Source organism: Paramisgurnus dabryanus, chromosome 12, assembly GCF_030506205.2.
Source record: "Paramisgurnus dabryanus chromosome 12, PD_genome_1.1, whole genome shotgun sequence".
Taxonomy (NCBI): Eukaryota; Metazoa; Chordata; class Actinopteri; order Cypriniformes; family Cobitidae; genus Paramisgurnus; species Paramisgurnus dabryanus.
Genome location: NC_133348.1, coordinates 6,614,207 through 6,640,384, shown reverse-complemented (window position 1 = coordinate 6,640,384; position 26,178 = coordinate 6,614,207). Strand labels below are relative to the sequence as shown.

General features: G+C 35.3%; 1 protein-coding gene across 2 annotated transcripts; it reads right to left on the bottom strand.

Annotated features, from left to right (window-relative positions):
- Nucleotides 1–8,905: 8,905 nt before the first annotated feature.
- clic5b (chloride intracellular channel 5b) lies at nucleotides 8,906–24,325 on the bottom strand. 2 transcript variants are annotated; one of them, XM_065256326.2, is made up of 6 exons: nucleotides 23,701–24,325; nucleotides 13,654–13,763; nucleotides 12,831–12,956; nucleotides 12,559–12,665; nucleotides 11,754–11,938; nucleotides 8,906–9,580 (listed from the first exon to the last, which is right to left on the bottom strand). In XM_065256326.2, exons 1-6 carry the CDS (start codon nucleotides 24,229–24,231, stop codon nucleotides 9,416–9,418), a joined length of 1,224 nt encoding a protein of 407 aa, XP_065112398.1. In that variant the 5' UTR covers nucleotides 24,232–24,325; the 3' UTR covers nucleotides 8,906–9,415. The 2 variants fall into 2 exon arrangements, with proteins under 2 accessions (XP_065112398.1, XP_065112399.1); XM_065256327.2 differs by lacking the exon at nucleotides 23,701–24,325 and adding an exon at nucleotides 19,344–19,529.
- Between the last annotated feature and the right edge of the window lie 1,853 nt (nucleotides 24,326–26,178).

The following is a 26,178-nucleotide window of genomic DNA, read 5'->3' as shown; positions in this document are numbered from 1 at the left end:
ACATAATGCAACTTTTATGTAAGGGTAAATATAAAAACGTCTCATTCTAAGGTAATAAAAATATTTTAAGGCAAAAATCGTACATATTGTGCCTTTAAAAGAACTGGCTAAGCTGTGAGGACATTATCAAGCTTATACCTAAAGCCACCGGCTTGGTGCTGGTTTTAAATCTGGCCTAAGGAAGTGACCCATATATATATAGCAGTTACCTTGTAAAGACTGCACAATTTATAGCTGAAGTTTCACATGCCTGGCTTTCTGCCTTCACTCCCTTAGCTGTTTGGAGATTAGCACATGACAGACCCTAATTTTATGTTTTCCTCCATGTGTAGTTTGAATTAATAACCTTCGCCCGTTCGTAAAGTTAAAAATGAACCTAAAGAAGTGGAAATCTAGGCCGTATCTCTGGAACAGGAGGACTTGTGAATCACTCGAGTCTGTATAAACAGATTAAAGTTACAGCACTGGATCACAGAGAGAAATGTTTGACATTAATGCCGCATTGTATATTATCAAAAACGCTGAACGTATACGCGGAGATCCCAGACAGAGAATGTTTAAGAACCAATTACCAAACAGCGAGGCACGAGTCCTGTAGCGTATTTTCTTACTTGTGTGGAAAAATATAGCAGGCTCCATTTATTTTTCTGGCCTGTTATTTCTGGATGGCTCCCGCTTCGGGTAAATAGTCACATTCTCTATTGTAAATCTGACGGGCACGGGTCTTCTGAGACTTGAGGCTCTTTACAGGAAAAATAGAGACGGGCTCGGATGGCTTTCCGCCATAATGAGAGAGTGGAGGCGAAGCGAGAGCTTTGATCCGAGGCCTGAAAGCTCGTGTTTAAATCTGTTAGCAGACATTACTCTTTTTTTGCCCAACGTCGAAACGATCAGATCAAAGTCTGTTTCTTTGCGTTTAATGGACAATGAAACCCAGTTTAGATGGAGACTCTGCCTCTGTGACGTCCCTTCAGCCAGAGTAAAAGATCATTTTGCAAAAGTCTTAGGCCACATTAAATTTGTTGTTTTTGCAATGGTATAACATATTTCTCTTTATTAGAAACCAAATATCAAAATGTCTGCATGATTTCTCACCCGCAAGCAATCCGAGATATGTCCATGATCTTTTGGATGAATACATTTGAGTGATTCTCTCGAAATTAGACTTAGAAACATTTTGATAAAAAAAGTAAATGCTATCAAAATAAGAAGCATACAGTTATAAACATCTCTTCATGTACTATTTTGCACATGATTTCAAATGACATCATACAAAACAATTTTTTTTTTTTTTTCATATTTAAGGGGAAAATTTTCATTACCAAAACATGTCCATGACTGGATTTGTGTTCTTTGACATGGAAATATTTATAATTAACAAATCTAAAAAATAAAAAGCTTCAGTGCATGATATAAACATTTACAGTAAAGAAACATGTGGTATTTGGTGATCATTGGTAAATGTAGTGACAATAATAAGGAATATAAATGTGTCCAAAACCAATTTTCTCATCCTCCGCAACAATTTTCAATCATTCTTTAAGCCCTCAAGGAACTAACTTTTTTTTTTTTTATTGTTGGCAGGGACATAATTGACTGTGACACTCAAGATGGCTACCAGGTAAACAGTTCTTATTTTTTCTCTCCAGATAAAAGTTTACATTTTGTTTGTCATAGTACCTAGACAGCTTTTTAGTTTTCATTACTGAAACATAAGTTTGTAAATGCATATATTTAATGCAATATCATGTTGCGGTAATGATAATTTTTGATAATGATAATCTTAAAAATTTAAGCAATTCTATAGGAAATATTTTTTAAATCCTCTAAAAATAATGGTTATAGTAAGTTCAGACTTTATCTTACATGTGCAAAAAAAATTGGCTTTAAGGGCTTTTTAAAATATCTGATGCTTGACACCTTTTAAGTCTGGATTTCGTAAGAATCACCCAGTTATTTTGGTAAATGTTTTTGCTCTTCCAAGCTTCATAACGATAGAAAACATGGATCAACTTCTGATTTTAAACCCCTAAAAAGTGCAGCCATCCAATCCACACTCCAAGGGGTTAATAAAGGTCTTCTGCGGGTAATCGTTGCAATTTTGTAGGAATAATATCCATATTTCAAAATGTATAAACAATATAACTTGCTTCCGGTAACGACAGCATCTTAGATTTAGCGATTTACGAGAGAGGCCGCGTTTCTTAATCCGAATGCTGGGTTTACATCAGCTGCGGTAGAGGCGTCAAGTGCAAGTGATTTCAACTTTAAGTCAATGTGAAGACACGTTGACGCGCATGTGGGGGTCTCGTGGTGCGAATGAGGCGTTTAGCGCGCACGGTAGACGCGATTCCGCCTCATTTGTGCGTCTTGAGCGTCTGGCGCGGTACGCGCGAATGGTGCCTTTTGTGCATTTTGCGTTTGACACAAATTTGCGGCTGACGTCGAATTGAAAAATTTCGGGAGCCTGCTTGCTGCTGTGGCGGCAGCCCCACCCGTAGTCACTCATTCAACATGAAAGAACCCTTGATAGTGGCTGTTTCTCAATGTCAAGGATACTTCCTTGGCAGGACTAGTCCTTACAAGTCACTTCCTTCAGAGGCAGGGCGAGGCTCCTCTTAAGCATTCAGAGAACACGTAAATGGAACAGGCTAGCAAGTGCACATCATTGCGTCAGTGAAAGGTGTGCTTTCGGCGCTGCACACATAGGATTGTAGGTGATTTCAGCGCACGAAAATCAGGCAAAGTTTACAATTTTCAACTCTATCGTCAGCCGCAAATTCACGTCAAATGCAAAATGGCCAAAAAGCACCATTCGCGCGTACCGCACCAAATGCTCAATTCACGCCATTCGCGCGAACTAGATGCGCAAATGAGGCGGAATCGCATCTACCGCGCATGCTAAATGGCTCATTCGCGCTGCGAGACCTCCAGACGCGCATCAAAGTGTCTTTACATTGACTTAACATTGAAATCACTCGTGCTTGCCGCCTCTACCGCGGCTGGTGTAAACGCAGCATAACTGTTCAAGCAACAAACGTGGTTGTTGTAAACGCAGCAGAAGTCTGCAGCCTCCGGAGGGTGCATTAATTAATTAATTAATTATTAATTCGTTAATAATTATAAAGTTGACTATTATTCTTAGTTAATCATAAATTGGTGTAATATGCTTATGACTTGCGAATGTAATTTTCAGTTTACTTAAATAAACCAGGCTTGATGAGCCTGCATATGCGACCTCAGGAGGCTGCAGCCTTCCGATTGAGAAACGGTTTTAGCGTAGTGAGCATTCGTTGCCATACGTACGTTGCATAGTGACTCTCGTAAATCCAAGATGGATTTCTAAATGAAATGAAATCCTATTTTCTATTTCTAATCAAATGACTTCAGGACTTCAGCCTCCTCAAAAGAGTTCAAGATGTGTTTAGTGCCAAAAGAGGTCAACACTAAATACAGACCTTTGCATGACATGAAGAAGACATATTGTTATTAAATTAAAAAATGTGTCTCGTAATAAAGAGAAAGAAAAATAAATATGGATGATCATTAAAACTTTACTAAAACAAAAGCTGGTGGTGGCCTAAAGCATTTGCACAATACTATATTATCTGCAAAAAAACATATGAATGTGTGGATGCTCAGAATCATCCAGAAATTGAACCGCACAATTAGCAGCGATCATTCAATTACAATAAATATCCATTTCCTTACAAACTGCTCCATTAAAGCGTATCAATTAGCAAAAACGTGTGCACGGGGAAAAAGGAATAATGCAAGTCAAACTGTGAAAATATTATTTTACTCATAGTGCTTCGCTCTGAACAGGCCTCTTCGGCGCCACACTCTCATTTCATATCAAACCCTTTCCAAACCACACAAGAGCGAGAGCTCCACCAGGACCTATCACAAACTCCGTGATATTCCAGAAGTTGTAAGTGGAGGGGAGGAGATCTGGACAGATGCCCGATCAGATCTCCTTATTCTCTATTTGGGTGGACCGCTGTGCCGTGAATCTCTGTTTCCCCTCAGCTCATTAATTACTCATAAAGTGGGCTGTAAATAAATATTTAGGCATGATGTATTCATCACAACACTTTGAGATAAGAAGTAATAATTGGTGAGAAATTATGATAAAATCTTTTTAAAAAACACAATTTGAAAGAAACACTATCGCTATCTTCTGGCAATTTGGACGTATTTTATGAGGTGGCTAATTCGTATTAATTTGTACGACCATATTAGTACATTTTTGTACGATTTGCCTTAACCCCTGTGACGTTGGGGTTAGGGGCAGGGTTTTGTTATAGAGGGTATGCATTGACGTCACTTTTCCACGTGACCATGCCGGTACTGGCCCTGTTGAGTGGCAAACGTTCAACAAAATGGCTGGTTTTCATAGCGACTGCTGCGAAAATTCCAGTAATACTGATTAAAATAAAAAATTTTAAAAAAGTAAAACTGAAAAATCATTAGCTTAAATTGAATTTAGTTGGACTTGTTAGCAGAGGTGGACCATACTTAGTTACATTAGTTACAATTTCCAAGCATCTGTGCTTCATTAGGATGTTTGTATTGGGAAAAATTTTACTTAAAGGGATAGTTCGGCCAAAAATGATATTAAACCCATGATTTACTCACCCCCAAGCTGTCCGAGTTGCATATGTCCATCGTTTTTCAGACAAACACATTTTCGGATATTTAAGAAAATATTTTAGATCTTTCTGTTGATTAAATGTAAAGTTACGGGGTCCACCCATAGTCCACAACCTTCAAGTCCAAAAAAAGTGCGTCCATCCTTCAAAAATTAAATCCAAACGGCTCCAGGATGATAAACAAAAGTCTTCTGAGGGAAATCCGCGCGGTGTTGTTGTAGAAATATCCATATTTAAAACTTTATTAACGTAATTAATTACCTTCCGGTAGCGCCGCCATCTTAGTCTCATCCGCATTCAGGATGAGCGTTTACGCAGCGTACAGAGGTTTCTCTGCTGCTGCTCTGTCCCCCCGCCCTCCGAATTTGTCATACGTCACTAAGAAAAGTGCGTACACTACGCGAATACTCTCTCCTAGTCTAAGATGGCGGCACTACCGGAAGGTAGTCAATTACGTTAATAAAATTTTAAATATGGATATTTCTACAACAACACCGCACGGATTACCCTCAGAAGACCTTTGTTTATCATCGAAAATGTGTTTTTCTGAAAAACGATGGACATATGCAACTTGGACAGCTTGGGGGTGAGTAAATCATGGCTTTAATATCGTTTTTGGCCGAACTATCCCTTTAAAGGGGCAATCAGTAGGATCTACCCCCATCTAGTGGTGAAATTGTATTTTGCATTCAAACGAACAGTGCTTTCTAGCTCCTCCCCTTTCCAAATGCATGTTGCAACTACGGTAGCCGTTATGTAATCGCTGATCTCCTTGTCCATTGCAGCAGGTTCACGTGTTCGGAATGAAAACGCGTTGTCGGCGGAACGACATGGAAGCCTCCTTGGACTTACCCGTTCAATGTAAGTAAAGAGAAGAAATTCTAAGCTTACAAAGAAAAGTCAGATCACTGGCAGAGGTCATTTGACACCAACGAGGACATATTTATGAATAAAGACTTTGACACTTAAAATCTTACTTATTGCCCCTTTAACTAAATTCTAAAGCATAGAATCATACTGTGTATTCTTTAATATTGCATATTAAAATTTATTTAGTACCTAATTACATTAAAATTGTGTAATTTTACTTGAGTAAAAGTACGTTAATGTACTTAAATATTAAATGTCAAACAAAAACTTGTATTTATGAAAATTAATAGAGTAAAAATTATGATAATATGCTTTGGAATGTAAGTTTTCCAAAGAAAAACACGAATAAAATACAAATACTTGAAAAATACTTTTAAGTAGAATCATAAACCTCTGCTTGATAGTGACCCTAGCATCTTATCAACCAACTTGTGGTTTGTGGACGTTGGTATGAACGATTAATTTACTTCTACTTCGGTGTTTTTTGGCAGTCTGTAAAACGATAGCTCCGAATTCTTCATAATCTGTTAGTACAGTCTATCGAACAACAGTTTTTTTCCCATTTAGACGCGTTTTTCCCGTGTTTTCGCTGATTTCACACTGTACACTACTGCTGCCGCTCTGTCTTTTGCCACTCAGTGGGCGTAACCGCAGTCACTTTCGCCGAAGGTGACGTCACGTGCATACCCTCTATTGTTTTCATGATAATCGTACATTTTTGCACATTTAACGTCGTACTTATTCATAAAAAGTCATAAAATATGTATGAATTCTTGTGAGATCAGGCTGAAACTACAGTATATTACTGCTTTTTGTGATGTTAAAAATGAACAGGATATTTAGTAGAAATGAACATTAACAGTATGTATTAATATGGTGTATTTGCAACACTGCATTGCCATTCAAGGCACATAATAAATGTGTGTAATTAATCCTTATTTAGTACACTCAAAAAATATTGTTTTTTTTCAACACAGTTGGGTCAAAAAGGGACAAATTCAGCCATTGGGTCTAATTAACCCAGAAAATATTTATATTTTACCCAGCAATGGGTTAATTTAACCCAGCATAGGTTAAATTACAACCCATTGGGGTTTGTCCCCAACATTTTGTGTATTGTTCACCTTAAAAAATTACAACCTTGAAACAAAAAGGAAATTAAATGTAAACTAGACAGCAAACAGAAACATTTTCACTTAAGGAAGAGTGCATGTAAAATTAAACTATGATGGTTCAAACTCATTTATTGTTATTTTTTCCAATGATCACAAAAGTCATTTTTGAAAAACTGTTAGTGCTTGGCATACAATATCAGCTCATACCTATAGAGGACCACAAGAGTCATGCAAAATGTAATAAAGAACTTCAATATTTAATAACTACCTGGACAATAAAAATAGCAATTAATAGATTTGTTTAAAAATTCATTAATTAATCTATAAATAAATAGACAAACTTGTAAAAAAATCATTTATGTAAGATTTTATTAGGCAATAAAAAGTGAGATTATAAAAATAACGTAGAAATGAAATATTAATCCATTAATAAATAGTTCAAATTAATATAACAATTTATAAAAACAACATAAAATACTCAATAAGTTCATCATTTTAAATTGCATTTATAAATTCTTAATTAAATAATGGAATTTCAAAATGTATTTCAAAAAGCGATTTAAAAAGAGAAATAAATAACTGGATTTATAAATTGAATAACAAATACAGGTTTAAATTAGGCATTTAAAAGGGCATTTCCGTTTAACTTTTCTGTTTTCATTTTCCCGATGGTTCTCCTTATTCTTTTCGCTATTGGATTTGCTTTTCGTTTTAGCCTCTCTATTTAGCTTTTCCGTGACTCTTTGGGTCCTTGCAAATGGTCAAATGAGAAATGCAAATTAGCTATGGCCAGGAGGATGTAACAAGCTCGCTGATTGGCTCTGATTGTACGTCATGCGCAGATTTATAGATCTCAGATGAGGACCCAAAGAGTCACGGAAAAGCTAAATAGAGATGCTAAAACGAAAAGCAAATCCAATAGCGAAAAGAATAAGGAGAACCAACGGGGAAATGAAAACAGAAAAGTCAAACGGAAATGCCCTTTTAAATGCCTAATTTAAACCTGTATTTGTAATTCAATTTATAAATCCAGTTATTTATTTCTCTTTTTAAATCGCTTTTTGAAATACAATTTGAAATTCCATTATTTAATTAAGAATTTATAAATGCAATTTAAAATGATGAACTTATTGAGTATTTTATGTTGTTTTTATAAATTGTTATATTAATTTGAATTATTTATTAATGGATTAATATTTCATTTCTATGTTATTTTTATAATCTCATTTTTTATTGCCTAATAAAATCTTACATAATGTTTTTTTTGTAACTTTGTCTATTTATTTATAGATTAATTAATGAATTTTTAAACAAATCTATTAATTGCTATTTTTATTGTCCAGGTAGTTATTAAAAATTGAACTTTCTTTATTACATTTTGCATGACTCTTGTGGTCCTCCATACATACCAGGGTCATTCAACACTTAAAAATATATGTACTTGTGTAGGTGCAGGGTGCAGTATACATTTCGGACATACTGTATCCGCCATGTTTTCCTAGTCATGTGACCTGAATGTCTCTTGACCTAACGTCAAATGAAGTAATCACAACAACCTCAATCATACTTTACTTCACAAGAACAAGAATTACATTTCTTGGTAAAAGAAATAGTGAGAGTGTGGCCCGATTTACAGATTTCCGGCATTTTAACTTTTTGAATTTGAATCTATTCGGAAGTAGAAGGTCATCCGGGTACTTTTCGCCTACAGGATGGAAGAAGGCGTTTTCGTACACAGCACTTGTGTATGTGGCACATCGATGTGGTTGATGTTACATTAGCATTTGTTTAGCACTCAATTGTGTTACTAATATGGGTTTTATTCCCAAAAGAACACTGTGTTACTTAGCATTTTCCAAATGTGTAGCACAGTGGTTCTCAAACTTTTTCAGCGTGCGGCCCCCTTTGTGTACGGTGCATTCTTTCCCGGCCCCCCCACAGAAAATTTATAATTATTAAAATTTACAAAAAACAGTTCTAAAACTTCACATTTTAATTAAACAAAACATTAAATTATACAAAGTAGTGCTGCCTTATTTTTTTTTAGGTTCAATTACACAGAATTCATGATAAATTAATGTATTTTATAAAATGTCATAAAACTGGGGCCCCCCTGGCACCATCTCGCGGCCCCCCTGGGGGCCCCGGACCCCAGTTTGAGAACCACTGGTGTAGAAATCACAATGTGCCATTTTTTTTAATGCAAACTCAGGTTGGACCCAGGCTTTAGGATAACCAAACAATAATTATCTTGGTCTGAAAAGACAGGAGGGTGTAAATAATGACTTTTATTTTTTTGTTCCTGCTGCTCAGATTTGATCTCTTCATTTATTACACACAAAAAATAATAGATGCAACTGAACGCAAATAAACTGTCAGACTGAGCAGCGAAAGCTAGATTTTAAGGGAAGACCAAAGCTAAGCATGTTCAATGTATGACTGATAAAAAACAATTACACAAATGATGTAATAATAGGAGAATGGGAATAAAACAGGAATATATATTTGGAACAAATGGGAAAAATATGAAGTGCGCCTCTTTAAATCGAGACACTTGGGAAAATATTGACAGTCTAGATTGGTATTTTAGATTCACATCCAAGTCACTGGACAATCAAGACTTACGACGTGGCCTTTCAATACCAGATAAAAGCACCAGTGACTGATCAGGGCCGTGGATGAATGATGTAATAACTTATTCGTTTTGAATTATATGGCAAACAGAGTCTTGTCGGCTAACCATACCAGAGGTCAGATTGTGTTTTGCTGTTCGTTTATTTATTTGGCCAGCCTCTTTGCCACATCTTTATATGCCAATTCGATCTCACTGTCAGCCGCACACGTGTTGGTGAACTCCTCCTGTGCGTACGCGCTGTTCAAGTAGCGCCACACACCGGTCAAATCGCTAGGGATGTCGTAGTTCCGATATTTCTTGGCAACGACCTGCAAAATACAAAGGCACAAACACATCAATGAAAATAATGAAATAATTTGACTCGTTTAGAAATGTAAATTTCCTTAATTTGACTTTGAATAATTTTCCGGCATAAACCCCACATTGCAAAATGTGTCCGACCATGCACCACACCTGCTGGGCCTCAATCGGTAGAGCATTACATTGAGCAGTGCAAAAGATCATGGGTCCCAGGAAACACACAAATAATGAAAACAATTTTTATAGCTAATATTGCAATGCAAGTAACTTTGGAGAATGACGTGATGTTTATAATTTTGTGTCCATATGGTTCAATTAAAATGTAAAAGTACGGAGCCCCTAAGGGAAATGGAGCAAAAATAAAATAACGTTTAGTTTCGCATGCGCACGTGAAACTAGCGCGCGAAAATTTCACGTGCAAAACTAAACTTTTTAAAAAATCTGTACATGAAGGTTTCGCGTGAGCACATGAAACTAAATTTTATATTTTTTACTCCAATTTCACCTTAGGGGCTCGGTATAAAAGGGTTAAAATTTCAAAATAAATTTGCAGATTACTTGCATACATTCTTTTTTTTTTTTGAGGACCAAGTCTAAAATTTCTGGTTTTATTTCATTTTGAAAGAATATTTGGGGGATAATTGCAAAAATGTCAATGTGGTGTAACCGGTCTGTGTCAATTGGTGTAACTAGTATTTTTTTTAATGAAAATATAAATATATTCATAAAAAAGGTAAAATAATCATCTAGTTTAGTGTAATATGATTTTTTACATACATTTTTACATAATTTCTCAAAGACACAGAGCTGTTTTCAGCATATGTCATGACAAATATTACAAAAACACATTAAAATTTACATTTAGAAATAACTAACAAAATTATTATATATATATATATATATATATATATATATATATATATATATATATATATATATATATATATATATATATATATAAATATATATTTTTTTTGATAATTATGTTTACATGCCATCAAGGTGGATAAAATATTTAATATTTCTCATTCTTCATCGCAAATGGCGGTTACACATTTGACATTTTCAGGTCTATTCATTCTTAACTTTCATAAAAATGGTGCAAATGTAATTTTTTATTGGATAAAATTAACAGAAATACACTATGTGCATTGAAATTAACATGATGCATGCTTTTAAAATGAGTTTTTTTTTTAAGATTTTAAAATCTCTCATCTTGCCAAACCGTTTTTGTTGCTGACCCAAATCTCTGGCTCTTTAAATATGGATTCAGGACAAAAGTGTTAAAAAATTGTTAAGGTACTGGGCTGAAGTAGAGATATATCGGCCAATAGCCGGTATTAGACGATAAAAGCTTTTTCACAATGTTGGCTATCGATAGTCATGGCTGATATATTCTGTCAATCAAAAGAGAACAGAAAAATGCAATGAATTTGAGCTTTGTGTATAGAAAATGTAAAGAATCATCACTAATTTAATGTTCAATGTTAATTGTCATTATATGAATGAATAACATTTAGAAAATGTAATCTTAAGAATTTAGTTAATGTGAGTTAAAGGTGCAGTGTGTAAATTTTAGCAGCATCTAGTGGTGAGGTTGCGAATTGCAACCAACGGCTCAATCCACTGCTCACCCCTCGCTTTTGAAACGCATAGAGAAGCTACGGTAGCCTCCACCGGAAAAACCTGTCAAAAAGTTGTCTGTTAAGGGCTTCTGTAGAAACATGGTGGCACAAAATGGCGACTTCCACGTAAGGGGACCCTATGTCCATGTAGATAAAAACGTCTCATTCTAAGGTAATAAAAACATAATGTTTCATTATAAAAAAGGTCTTTATACACCCCTGATAATATAGTTTTTTAAATTATTTTGCATTTCTGTCAAGAGATCCTTCTAAAAATTACACACTGCACCTTTAATATAACCGCCAAACTATTGGTATCGGCAGATATCAGACAGAATAATCGGCTATCGGTATCAGTGGGAAAATGTAATATCGCTGCATCCCCAGGATGAATTGTAGCTCAATAGGTAGCACATTGCGTTACCAGCACAAAAAGTCATAGGATCGATTCCCTTGAAACACACATACTGATCAAATGTATACCTTGTAGGACACTTTGGATAAAAGCATCTGCCAGTTGCATAAATGTAAATGTCCTCTAACGGTCTGAGCTCACCTTCACTATGTGCAGTTTCGGCAGCAGGTTGCAATCTGCCAGCGTGAGTTCGTTGCCATCCAGGAACCTGCGGCTGGAGCTTTGCTCCTCTTCTTCTGTGCTGTCGGCATCGATCTCATCAGGCAGAGGACTGTTCAGATATTCATCCAGCTTCTTCAGGGCCTTTGTCAGAGCCTTCTCCAGAGCTAACAAAACATCAGACGCTTTTAACAGCCAAACATATTGAAAACTACTGATGTGCATTATATCGCTATCGGCCAATATGAATGTTTTTTTTAATATTGTATTGCGGCCAATATTGAAATCACATAACAGAGTTTATTTTTTCCACTTGTTGAGAACTAGAGACGTCAGCCAATATTGCAGTTTTTTCTTTTTAAGTCTGAACACCCCAGCATAGGTTGATTCTGGACAATATTTACCAATGAATGCATGGGTAAAAGCACCCCTTAATTTTGTAAAATGCATTAAAATATCGTTCTTCTTGTACCTGATTATCCCAAAAGCATGCATTTAAAACAAATTTAATGCAATATAATGTAAGACATATGAATAACTCAAAGTATTATTTTCAGAATCTTTATATTTACGCATCCATACTAGAAAGTAAATATTGAAATGAGCGCTGGTCAGAACAGCTCGACTAGACGTCCAAACTCGATGCTGTGATATTAAGCTTGTTTCCTGCATTATTCAGTATAGAGCTAACAGTGTCCAACCTTGCCCAGCTTTAGTATACAGAGCACAAAAAAACAGTATATCCATTCATTCATTCCATCAGTATGATCCACTTTGACATGCATACCTATATTGGCATCTGGCTTTGTATTTTTTATGAAAGCCGAGAACTTTGCAAATATGTCATTCCCAGCTGTGTTTGACTCCCTGTGTCTGGCTGCAAGTTTGGGGTACCTTAGGCACAAGTACAAAAAACAACAACATGTCAATATATTGCGTACAATTCATAATAATTTAATGTGATGTTTAATAAGATATTCTTTAAAAAACTGGACGTGTAGAACTGGAGTACTGTCGTGATTCCTCTCAAGTGTATTTATGAAAATGAAATGAACTTACTTCGGCGGAGCCAAAACCTCCTCCAGGAACTCTTCGATCTTGTTAATGTCTGTCTTCACCTCACCGTTGTAGGTCAGGAATGGCGGATGTGTGCCTGGGGCCAGATTATGCAAATCGGCTGGTTTCCTGAATAAATATGAAATAATATATATACATTTCTTAATTTTATAACTCAATCACTGTATTAAAGAGGAAATGTAATGGAATTAATTCGTAAACTTATTTTTTCTTTCCATTCCGCAATGGATTCAGTTTGAAATTGTATTTTTCTACTTCAAGGTTACACAGGCAAGTTGGCTTACAATATTTAAAGGGGACATATCATGAAAATGCGAAAAAGATCAACCCAGTAACTTAGTTTTGGTTAACCATTCTCTGCAAGCATGTGAAAAAATAAGTATTTGAAATTTGGCTCCCCTTGTGATGTCAGAAGGGGCCCCTTAATCTGCACTATCCAACCACAGCACTGCCATTTAGTGCAGAGATCAGCTCATTTGCATTTACCAGGACACACCCAAAAACTGCACATTTTTCCTCACACCTATAAAGTGGCAATTTTAACATGCTATAATAAATTATATGTGGGATATTTTGAGCTAAAACTTCACATACGCACTCTGGGGATCTTAAAAAATTTGTGTGAAATGTCCCTTTTAAACAATAATAATAACGCAGAAGACTGAGATCTGGTAAGATGTATATTTTTTAAGGGTTATCCATATCAAACATCAATCTTATTTAATATCATGAATGCATGGCTGTAGTTATTGACATAATAATATTTTTTTTGTAATTCCAAACTCTTATGATTATAAATCCCCACCTCTTCAGGTCAACCGTGGTGACATTGAAGACCACACCTTTGAGCCAAAGGATCATGAAGATACGCTGAGAGAAAGGACAGTTCCCAATGCTCTCTCCATCACAACCAGCCTACAAACAAAAACACATCATCATTATCTCTCATGTACACTCCGTATACTTTGTGCTTAAAAAGATAAGACTGTATTAGAAAGTGTCACAGCGCCCCCTGCTGCTTTTTTGGTTTCACTAAAATAAATTATGAGGGTAAAATAAGGCCTTCAGCATTGAAAATATCAATTTCATTGTTGATCTCATATTACATTTTACGTTACATTTCTCGTGGGAGAGACAATGCAATGTTTTGCAAAAAAATTTCTTTAGCTTTGGTTGCAGATAGTTTTTTTTTCACTTATATTTTTAACTGTTGTAAACACTGAAGATGATCTCCTGTGAATTTGTGCAAAGTTTTGATGTGTTTTGGTTAAGATGTTAAACAAAGAGGAATGGAAGTACATTTCTTCATCTAATGTTTTTTTATTTTCGATTTCTGAATTGGTTGTATATGTCACCAAATCTAACTTTATATTATTTTAATTACTGTCTTGTTACCAAAAACATTACATAGTCTGCAACTCCTAGTAACTGATAGCTGGGTTTGAAATATTTTTTTACACAGTGTTACAATAAAGCCTCCAGTATACAATGATAATGAAATGAAAACAATTTAAATACTATGAATCAAAATGATAACTGTTAATACAATAACTCACAATTACGATTATTTTTGTCTTAGTTGTGCAGCCCTTTCAAACAAATCTATTTATTTGCATTAATGTATAATACAAGGATGGTTAGATGAAGGATCATAGATGGATGAATGTGTGGATATCTATCTATTATAGGCAGATATATAAACAATATACAGACAGAATTTTATTGAATTATTTGTGTTTAAACCAAATTGTCTAGCAGGTGTTACAAAAAACCCTCTGTTTGTTACAATGAACCCCACCTATGGGATAAGTTGTAACGTTTGCACTCCTGTCACTTTCGGTGTAATTGTACAATAACGGTAGGTCCCACAAACAAACTTTAAGTGGTCATTTGTAGCAGAAATGTTTTTTTGGTTGTGTAAAATGTTTAAATGATAGAGCCGAAGCCTTTTGTACGGAAGAGGATTAGGGCCACTGGTGAAAATTTTTTTTGAATTCTGACTTTATTCTCAGAATTCTGACTTTAAACTCAAAATTTGAATTCTGACTTTATTCTCAGAATTCTGACTTTATTCTCAGAATTCTGACTTTAAACTCAAAATTTGAATTCTGACTTTATTCTCAGAATTCTGACTTTAAACTCAAAATTTGAATTCTGACTTTATTCTCAGAATTCTGACTTTATTCTCAGAATTCTGACTTTAAACTCAAAATTTGAATTCTGACTTTATTCTCAGAATTCTGACTTTATTCTCAGAATTCTGACTTTAAACTCAAAATTTGAATTCTGACTTTATTCTCAGAATTCTGACTTTAAACTCAAAATTTGAATTCTGACTTTATTCTCAGAATTCTGACTTTATTCTCAGAATTCTGACTTTATTCTCAGAATTCTGAGATTAAAGTCAGAATTCTGAGATTAAAGTCAGAATTCTGAGTTTAAAGTCAGAATTCTGAGATTAAAGTCAGAATTCTGAGAATAAAGTCAGAATTCAAATATTTTTTTCACCAGTGGCCCTAATCCTCTTCCGTACTTTTGTCCCTACTGTATTGCAGAAATGACAATAGAGGAACTCTGAATCTAATCTAGTGCATCCCTTGCAGTACCACCTTAGTTCCCCTAGAGGGCATTGATCTCAGAATTACTGGCGCGGTACACTTTAAAAGCACACCTTTGCACCTAAAGAACTCATTTTAGTACCAATATGTATTTATTGCATATTCAGTGCATATTAGTATCTCAAAGGTATGTACCAAATGTATACATATTTGTACTTTGTATAAGTGCACTGCCCAGGATATTATTTTCTGACAGTGTACTACAATATACAAATAACCCTGTTGGATGATAAACATCAGTCTATTCTATTAAATTCCTCATTATTGATAGTGGCAAGTCTCATTTGTGATAGTAACAGGACTCATTTCTTGAATGACTCAGTATCTTTAAGTCACGCTGAACTGAATCACATTGATAACGCTAACACTGCACATCTCTGCAGTAGAGGAGATCAGGTGTCCTAAGAGCAGCTATAGCTTACACTGCCACACAATACCCAGAGCAATATGAATTATGCACATTGCATTCATTAACCGCAATGCTGAATGCATGCCGAATACATGGGGAGGTCAATACATTATATTGCATTGTGTAGATCGGGCACTTTAAGTTCTTACTTATCTTTTATTTATGTATCAGTTGTTTCCATTGTTTCTCTTACTGTAGGTTCCTTAAGATAATAAGCTTTTTACAATAGCATACTCCTCTAAACAATAAATATTGCTTTGTGTATCCTCACGTGGACAAACATAGACTATAGTCACACAAATTATATACTAATATAACATATTATAACCATAGGTATTTAACTTGTACATAATAACAAGCTTATACACTCTCAGATACAAAGGTACAAAAGCTGTCACTGGGGCGGTACTCTTTCAAAAAGCACACTTTTGTACCTAAAAAGAGTGCATATTAGTACCTCAAAGGTACATACTGGTATCAAATGTATACATTTGTATCTAAATGACACTTATTAGGGCATATTTAAAGGGTAGTGCGGCCCCAGGGGCAGCTTTTTTGTTTTTCTGAGAGGGTAGCAAACCGACCCAAACCAGTGGCAATTTTTTTAACCCGACTGCTAAAGGTGACAGATAAAGGTAATACAGACAGATAAAGGTGAAACGTGCATCTTGCCAGAGAGACTCAGATAAACTCCGCCTTTGACCATTACCACTCCTCTAGCCATGAAAGGCCTGTGCCAAGGTATTCGGCGGGCTAGAAAAGCCTGGCATGCCCTGGCAGACACAGGCACGCCCACTTGTGGCCCGCTAGTGCAAACACGGCTAATGTGTACCTTTGACGTACCAATATATACGTACCAGTGACAACTTTCGTACCTTCATGTACCTCTTATCTGAGAGTGTAGCATTGTGATGTCTGTACCCTAATATGTGCCCACATAAATTTATTTTCTTTCTGCATGAAATAAAATAGAGCAGTGATCCCCAACATGGTGCCCGCCAAGTTGCCCGCCAAAGCACATTCTTTTAATAGCAAAAATTTTGAGATTTAGTTATTACATATTTTTACATTAGCTTGGCTTCTTTTATGTTAACATTTTAAACATTTCAACAAGTAAAATAAAATAAAATAAACAAGTTAACCCAAACGTTTTGAGGAGACTATATCAAAAAAGTAGCCCTCCAGATTGTTTTATCTATTGTGGTAGCGCTTTCTCATAAAAAGGTTGAAGACCTCTGATCTACAGAATTCATTCAGTCTCTATATTTAATCTGACTGAAGTTCAAAACAAAGAGACATTAAAGGTGCAGTGTGTAAATTTTTGCGGCATCTAGTGGTGAGGTTGCGCATTGCAACCAACGGCTCAGTCCAATGCTCAACCCTTGCATTTAAAACGCCACCGGACAAACATGTCATCATCAGAGACAATTTAGTAAAAAAGTTTGTCCCTTAAGGGCTTCTGTAGAAACATGGAGGCACAAAATGGTGAATTCCATGTAAGGGGACCCTCTGTGTATGTAGATAAAAACATCTCATTCTAAGATAATAATAACATAACAGTGCATTATGAAAGGTCTTTATACACCCCTGATCATATAGTTTTGTATAATATTTTTCATTTATGTCAAGAGATGCTTCTAAAAATTACACACTGCACCTTTAATACGATTTTAGTTGTTATTGAAGACATCACCGGTCACAATCACAATGCTGGATTTCAGATGGTGTGTACAATAGGGGAAATTACAAATACATATAACCAAGAGCATCTTTTCTATATAAATGTTTTCTCCCATACATTATAAAACTGTCAACAGATATAATGAGGATTTGAAAGGCATCATAACACAGTTAGATGAAGCACAAAGGACAGAGCTCTTCCTCTTATCAATCATCCGTTCATTCTGGTAAAGTCAACACAGAAATACAGCTGGAAGCAGAACAATGGGCACTAACTATCTAGAAAGTGCACGACAATAGGATGGTTTACTATGGGACTGACTGCTCTGATGGGCAACGGTTCAGGACTGTAAACAGGCTGGGGTGTGACATTAGTACATGTGATGACTGCTCTACTTTAATCAAGTCACATACAAAAATAAATGTCAAAATCTGACATATGGCTCTTTACGGTGTGATTCTTGCAAAATTAGACTTATGAGGTGTCATGAAACATTTTGATAAAAAAGAAATAAGAAGCATACAGTTACAAACATCTCTCAGTGTACTATTTTGCACATGATTTTAAATGACATCATACAAACCAATTTTGTTGTTTTTTCCACATTTAATGGGGAAAAAATCATTACCGCAACGTGTCCATGACTGGATTTGGGTACTTTGACATGGAAATTATTATAATTTAAAAAATCTAAAAAATTAAAAGCTTCAGTGCATGTTATACTATAAACATTAACAGTAAAGAAACATGTGGTATTTGGTGATCATTGATAAATGTAGAGACAATAATAAGGAATATAAATGTGTCCAAGACCAATTTTCTCATCCTCCGCAACAATTTTCAATTATTGTTTAAGCCCTCAATTGACTAACATTTTCAAAAATAAAAATTGTTGGAAGGGACATAATTGACTGTGACACTCAAGATGGCTACCAGGTAAGCAGTTCTTAATTTTTCTCTCCAGATAAAAGTTGAAATTTTGTTTGTTAGTACGTAGACAACTTTTTAGTTCTCATTACCGAAACATGAGTTTGTAAATGCATATATTTAATGTAATATCATGTTGCGGTAATGTTCATTTTTGATAATGATAATCTAAAAAATTTAAATATTTTTTTTTTAAATCCTCTAACAATAATGGTTATACAGTAGAAGTTCAGACCACAAAACCAGTCATAAGTCGCACGGGTATTTTTGTAGCAATAGCCAACAATAATTTGTATGGATTAAAATGATTGATTTTTATGCCAAAAATCATTAGGATAGTAAGTAAAGTCATAAATTACCAATTATGTAGTATTTTGAAATGCATGTTTGCTATATGTACAAGCATGTATTTGGCATTTTTTTACAGTATCTGTAAAATCCATAAATATACAGTGTATGGTATTACAGTATATAACTTTTATAGGCATTTCTAAATGTTAGATTTCTGCATAAAGGATAATAAAGGAACGCATTGTCACTGTGTATGTTTCCACCATCTAGCATTTCACAAGCATAACATCATCATTGTGTCTAATGCAAACACATTGCATGACAGCTGCCCACATCTACATTACTGTTGTGCATTGAGACGGATCTGCTAGGGTCAAAACAAAGTAAATGATATAAAAACTCACTTTGATTCAGATCAACTGAGAATATATTTTAACATTAATCTAGCATAAATATTAGCTATACAATCCACAAACAAGTCAACTTGGCTAGTGTCCTATTTAGTTACACTAACTTTATGAATACATCGTATGAGCTAAAGCTTTTTTCTTCACACTTTTTCTCCTTACCTTAACAAACAACTCTATTTCAGATTCCTTGACGTCCCCCATTGTAAAAAAAAATCTGATTTTGGGATTCAGGTAATTCTGGTTGAACTCTGACCTACATCCTCCAAACAGGAACCAGCGGTACCTCTTTAAAATTCTGTCTGCGTTTTTTTTGTATACTGTAGACAGTCGATGGCACCTGCTGTCGTGATATCAGCTCTGGCTCAGATGACAGGTGAATCTAGTTTTAGCCCAAACCGGGGTGATGTAAAGAGAGGGAATAGGTGTGAGGCTTTAGTTGGGGGCGGGGTTTGCGTTTGCCCCGCCCACCACACATAGCTCGGATGAGTCTGAGTGACAGATGAGAATACGACAGAACTGTGACTATGACCTTTGGTAGGACTTTAGGTTAAATATACTGTATATGACTCAATATATTCAACCTGCACAAACACGGTCAGCCATAAAACTATGGAAACATGCAACATTTATGTGTAACTATATGGTCCGGAAACTTGAAGTAGAGGAATGCATGCATTTTTAATGGCTGGCAGGTTATATCTGATCAGTATGAGAAAGCCCAGGAGAATAAGATTCCCTGTTAAATATTTGATGAGCTGGCTTTGGTTTATAGTAAGAACTTGCGTCCAAAGTTTTCGGATGTTACTGATATAGACCTGTCAAGTTAGCCGCCATCCTAGTTATGAATGCGGAGAATATGTGAATCATTCACAAGTAAACCAGCACTACAATGTGTGGCACATGTATCAGCTTCATACACTAGTATTGCCTTGAATACTTCAGTATGTGTAGGCAATAATGCAAATACAGGTAACAATGATAAAAAAAAATTTATACTGTAATTAAATTTAAAGTCATTGAACCTCATTAAAGTCATTGAATAGCTGTGTTTATGTCTGTGCTACATAAACTGATTGGATATCAAATAAGTTTATATGAGAAACAGTGACTAATATACAGTAGATAAGATATTGACTGATAAAACATCATTCGTAGGCTAACTAAAAACATTTGGAGGAATTCCTCACTTTCATAAAAATATCCAGATATTTTTCTCGCCACCATGTCATCCAAGATGTGGTGATTTTTTTAAGCGGATAAAAATGAGAACTATGGAGGATGTGGCACAGTAATATTGACGGAAGTTTGAGCGAGAGGGGGAGTAGTCAGAAGTGATGATGTTACTACGCGCCGAGGTCGAAGTGCTGCAAACCAAGTGCTCTTCTGTCATGCAATATAGTTTCATTTTCATTGCTTAAAAAATCGCCACGTTTTATTTTGTGCCACCATACTTACTCGTGTAACTACTCATGTTTCAGTCATTAAATAGGGAAAACATGGAAGTGTTTGGTGGCTTCTAAATTCATCTCTGTTTGGATCCTAAGGAATGAATGGGGCTAGGCTAAATGCTAACACATTCACAACGCGCTGTACAAAGATTGTGCACGCATTGAACAAAGATAGGTATGTATTAATTTATCTAAGTTGAGATAAGAACATAGTAAAATATTAAAAAATTGTGGTGTTTTCCTTTAAGTCGTGACCATGTAAACTTCAATCCACCTTGGCAATGTATGAGATTATAAACGTTTGTGTTTAGATAAGCTTTACTGTGTTTTATTGCTGCTTCTTTATGGCTATATGTGTGTGATCATAAAATTGGAAGAGTTGTTGAAATCCTTTGGGAGTTTCATAAGAACAAAACTTTTATCGGTTCACTGCAACAAACATCTACAGTATGTAGGGCCCTATGATTTCTGCGATGTAGAAAACACGGACGGAATCATGAAATCTAAGAATAAAAAAATTAAATTAACTATACAACGTGGATTGTCACGGAATTTGGCAAATTTTGGATACAGTCATTTTTAAAACCCAGTTAGTTTTTTGACGTGGTTTCACGTCTGGTTTGGTTGATTGTAAGTAGCACTGTTGTAGTACATTGCGGTTACAGTGGCACCCAAACATATATAATACAAAACATCGACCTATATGTAATTTGAAAAAAACCTTTAAATAAATTGTTGTTAAATTGTATTTGTTTAATGTTTTCAGTCGATAATAACATATTCTTTTTGGTTCCTGAAATTTGATTTAAATCCAGAAAAATTTAAACGGAAAACAAGGAATTTGAAAATAAAAAAGGGAGTTTGGGAAAAAAAACTCTCAATAAATTTTTGTTAAATTGTATTCGTTTAGTTGATAACATATTCTTTTTGGTTACTGAAATTTAATTTCAATCCAGAAAAATGAAAACGGAAAACAAGGAATTTGAGAATAAAAAAGGGAGTTTGGGAAAAAAAACTTTCAATAAATTGTTGTTAAATTGTATTCGTTTAATGTTTCAGTTGATAACATATTCTTTTTGGTTACTGAAATTTAATTTCAATCCAGAAAAATGAAAACGGAAAACAAGGAATTTGAGAATAAAAAAGGGAGTTTGGGAAAAAAAACTTTCAATAAATTGTTGTTAAATTGTATTCGTTTAATGTTTCAGTTGATAACATATTCTTTTTGGTTACTGAAATTTAATTTCAATCCAGAAAAATGAAAACGGAAAACAAGGAATTTGAGAATAAAAAAGGGAGTTTGGGAAAAAAAACTTTCAATAAATTGTTGTTAAATTGTATTCGTTTAATGTTTCAGTTGATAACATATTCTTTTTGGTTACTGAAATTTAATTTCAATCCAGAAAAATGAAAACGGAAAACAAGGAATTTCAGAATAAAAAAGGGAGTTTGGGAAAAAACTTTCAATAAATTGCCGTTAAATTGTATTCGTTTAATGTTTTCAGTTGATAACATATTCTTTTTGTTACTGAAATTTAATTTCAATCCAGAAAAATGAAAACAAGGACTTTGAGAATAAAAAAAGAAGATTGGGAAAAAAACTTTCAATAAATTGTTGTTAAATTGTATTTGTTTAATGTTTTCAGTTGATAACATATTCTTTTTGGTAACTGAAATGTTATTTAAATCCAGAAAAAATGAAAACGGAAAACAAGGAATTTGAGATTAAAAAAGGAGTTCAGGAAATTGAATATAATTACAAAAATAATCCTGTAATTTAAAGGCATAAGAACGAATGAGCGATTGTATGCACTAATAAAACTTGAACAAAAACTCTATAAACATAAACACAACATTGATGTCCATCAAGCTTAAAGGTTCTGTGTGTAGATTTAGTGGCATCTGGTGGTGATAGTGCGAATTGCAACCAGCAGCTAAGTTCATACCTCACCCCTCACTTTCAAAACGCATAGAGAAGCTACGGTAGCTCCCAGAGGACAAACGCATCATCATCTGAGACAACGTAGTGACAAAACGTGCAGTTTGTCCATTGAGAACTACTATAGAAACATGGCGGCGCAAAATGGCGACTTCCATGTAAGGGGACCCGCAGTGTATGTTGATAAAAACAGCTCATTTATAAGGTAATAAAAACAATACAGTTCATTATGTAAGATCTTAATACACCACATCCAACATTGCATTTATATCAAGAGATCCTCCTAAGGATGTCTAAAGGTGTTACACAGTGCACCTTTAACCCTACAATCACAGTAGCTCAATCTGATGATTGACCCAGTGCTGTACATAAACTGAAGTGTTCCCCTATCAGAAAGCAAAGAAAGTAGCCATGGGTTCATTTGCTCAGACCTGGAGTTCATTCTGGTTACTATGACTATACAGACCAGCGGTTAATGATTAAACTGCTGCCATGCAAGCCTTGTTTAAACTTTCCTGTCAGCGAATCTCTAAGCAAGTGAATGAAGATTTCACTCTCACAGCTGAAGTTAGTTCAGGATATCTACATACTGACACTGTAAACAAACATACCTTCAGAAACCCTAATGAAGTTAATGAACAAATGAAACTGTAAGCTGAATGAGTCAGCGGATGTCTTTTTGTTAATGTTAGTCAATTTTTCTTAACATTGAATGCATTTATTGTAAGCACATGAAATCATTAACCTGCTACACTGACAGGACTGAAACCTTTACCACTCTCTTAATTCTAATACACATTGACTTCCATACTAGGAAAATCAAATACTGGAAGTCTATGTATGTAATTGTAACTTTACTATCTTTCTTTGTGTTCAACAGAATAAAGAAACTCATACAAGTTAAGAACAATTAAATGACAGATTTTTCATTTTGGGGTGAACTATCCCTTTAAGAAGTGAACAGATCAGATTCATCTTTAGATTGATGTCTCCGATCAGGCCAAAGGTAGGCAGAAATAAAAGGGCTATCAACAAACACACCCAACTGACCTTCAGACTCCAAACTTACTGCTTTCTTTAATAATAAAAAATAATCCAGATAAATCTCAAATATATCCACAATAGTTACCTTGACATAAAGCGCAACCTCTGGCTGGTTAGGGTCTGAGACTGTCGTGGCCTCCTCCTCCACAGGGTTGTCCTCAATGGTTTTCAGGCTGTAGTCAACTATCTCCTCAGGTTCTGAAGATACGTCCTCCTCCTGGAGACTGTATGCCATTAGAAGATCATCTGTGACCAATGAAGGTTTGTCTTCGTATGGGTCACAAGTGTCCTCTGAAGAAAATAACCGCCTGGACTCGTTTTCATCCCCATTGAATAAAGAAGCCTCTACCTCATCTGTGTGCTCTTCAACTTTCTCATCCATGTGCTCTTCAACTTTCTCATCTTGTTCATCGGATGGTGAAGGTTGTCTTTCTTTTTCTTGAGTGTCTTCTCTCGTATCCATGTATTCTGGAGAGGTCGATTGCGCGGCGCACTCCTCTATCGCAGTTTGATTCTCATATATCGGCTGTGGGTCGGGCGCTACGGCGTCATATGGAGTCTCATATAGGTGTTTATCTGTGTTTTCGTTTGTTTTTTCTTGGTCGTTTGTGGCCATGATTAAAGCTCCCGTAGGACTGTGGAGAAGTTGGAGATGAGGTTGGAGAGTCGAGCGCCTCGGTCCACGCCTGTTGCTCCAGGAGATGACAGATCACTTATAAATGAACTTTGCTCGATGACTGTCATAAAACGGTTTATAAAAAGTAAGCTGGACAATTATTGTTCTCCGTATCCTTACCCTATAATACCCAATAAAAATTAATAAGGATTGCGCGTTAAGATTTATTTAATCTTTATTATATTTGCATAACACTTTGAAAGCAACAAAAATATTCATATTTCATAATCACATGCTAACCTAACCTCCCATCAAGAATAGCTGTTAATGTTAGTTAATTATGCTTTAACAAATACAGCCTGATCATTTATCTACGACAATATCATCTATCTCTGTGCTGTTATTATAGATATTTATTTAATTTGCCCATTATTATTATTATTATTCCTCCCCTATACTGAAAAATCCAGCATAAGGTGGTTTTAGTTGGTTTAACGTGGCAGTAGCTGGTTTATTTAAGCTGGTCGTCCTAGCTTGGCAAAGCTGGTGGGTCAGCTGGTCTTCCAGCCTGACCAGCTATATCCAGCTAGACCACCTGAAAAAGTGACCAAAACAGCTAGACCAGCTTGCTACACCAGCTTAAACCAGCTCACCAGCTTATGCAGTTTTTCCCCAGAAATTTCTAGGTATTTGAGTGAAGAAATAACATATTTAATTTTTTTCCAGTGAATCACCACACTCTCCAAAAGCGGGTGTCGCCTACCTTTTCTTTCTCTTTAAAATATGAAGACTTGAAATGTGCCATAGTGTACAGTATTATGAGTATATAAACAAAGTACTTTCACTAAAGGTAAAAATAAATAATGGTCCCAGTGGGGATTATTTCACTTTTTTTAGTCAGCACACATTAGGCATAGCTTACTAGGCATCAGCATAATGTCTGACAGGAAAGTTATTGATTTGAGTCATTTCTCAGCTAATAGTTCAGGAAAATACTGTAGGTTTATATTAAAGCACAGTTGTATTTATCATACATACTCTGTTATTATGTTTAATAGCAAACCCAGTCCTACCTGTTTTGACATAGCTACAGCTGTGTTTACAGTATATTTAATATTTATTATAGGTTTTCTGGATTTTCTTTTTTTACTAAAGTAAATCAAATTTCATCTGCACATTTGAAAACGAAACCATTATTTATAAACTGTAAGATCACCTTTATTTCTTAATAAGACTGATTAAGTCTTTAATCGCACCCTTTATAGTGAAACGCCCTATCATGGCCACTAAGGGGCAGTAAGCCATCATAAATAATATTAAGATTACCTACAACAGCAGTTGTGGTACTGTAGGTCTTAAGTTTAAATTCGTATTAAATATAAGTCTTAATTGTATTAAAAAGGTTTACATTTGCCAATTCAGCTCACTGTGAAAGGACGCAGAGCCGGCCCAGCCACTAAACAGCCCTTGCGATTGCAAAGGGCCCCGTGGCCAGCAGAGGGCCCCATAGAGTCACTGCCAGCTAGTGGTTGAAAAAAAATTATACATCAAAAGTAACATAAAATAAATAAAAAGAAATGGATCTACAGCGCTCTTTATCGGGCATCATAATAAGCACAGTTGTTTTTGTTTAGTTCTTTATTATGGCGAGTTCCCCGCTAATCTTGACCCTGACTGACCCTATGATGTCACTCATCACCTGATCATTGTCTGTCAGACGCTTGTTTAAGATGCAGCTTGCCTTGCCTGGAATTTAGACGAGCGCAGACGGCTGCAGTAAGGTGAGGAGTGAAAAAACTGTAGGCAAGCCGGACGCTTCATGAATCTCGCTTTGTTGTGGACTGCAAACATCAGCAATGGAAGAGATCGCGTTCGCGTATTTTATCGCGGATTAAATAGATGCAACTGAAATACCAACAAATGCATTTACATTAAGATGTTTATAAG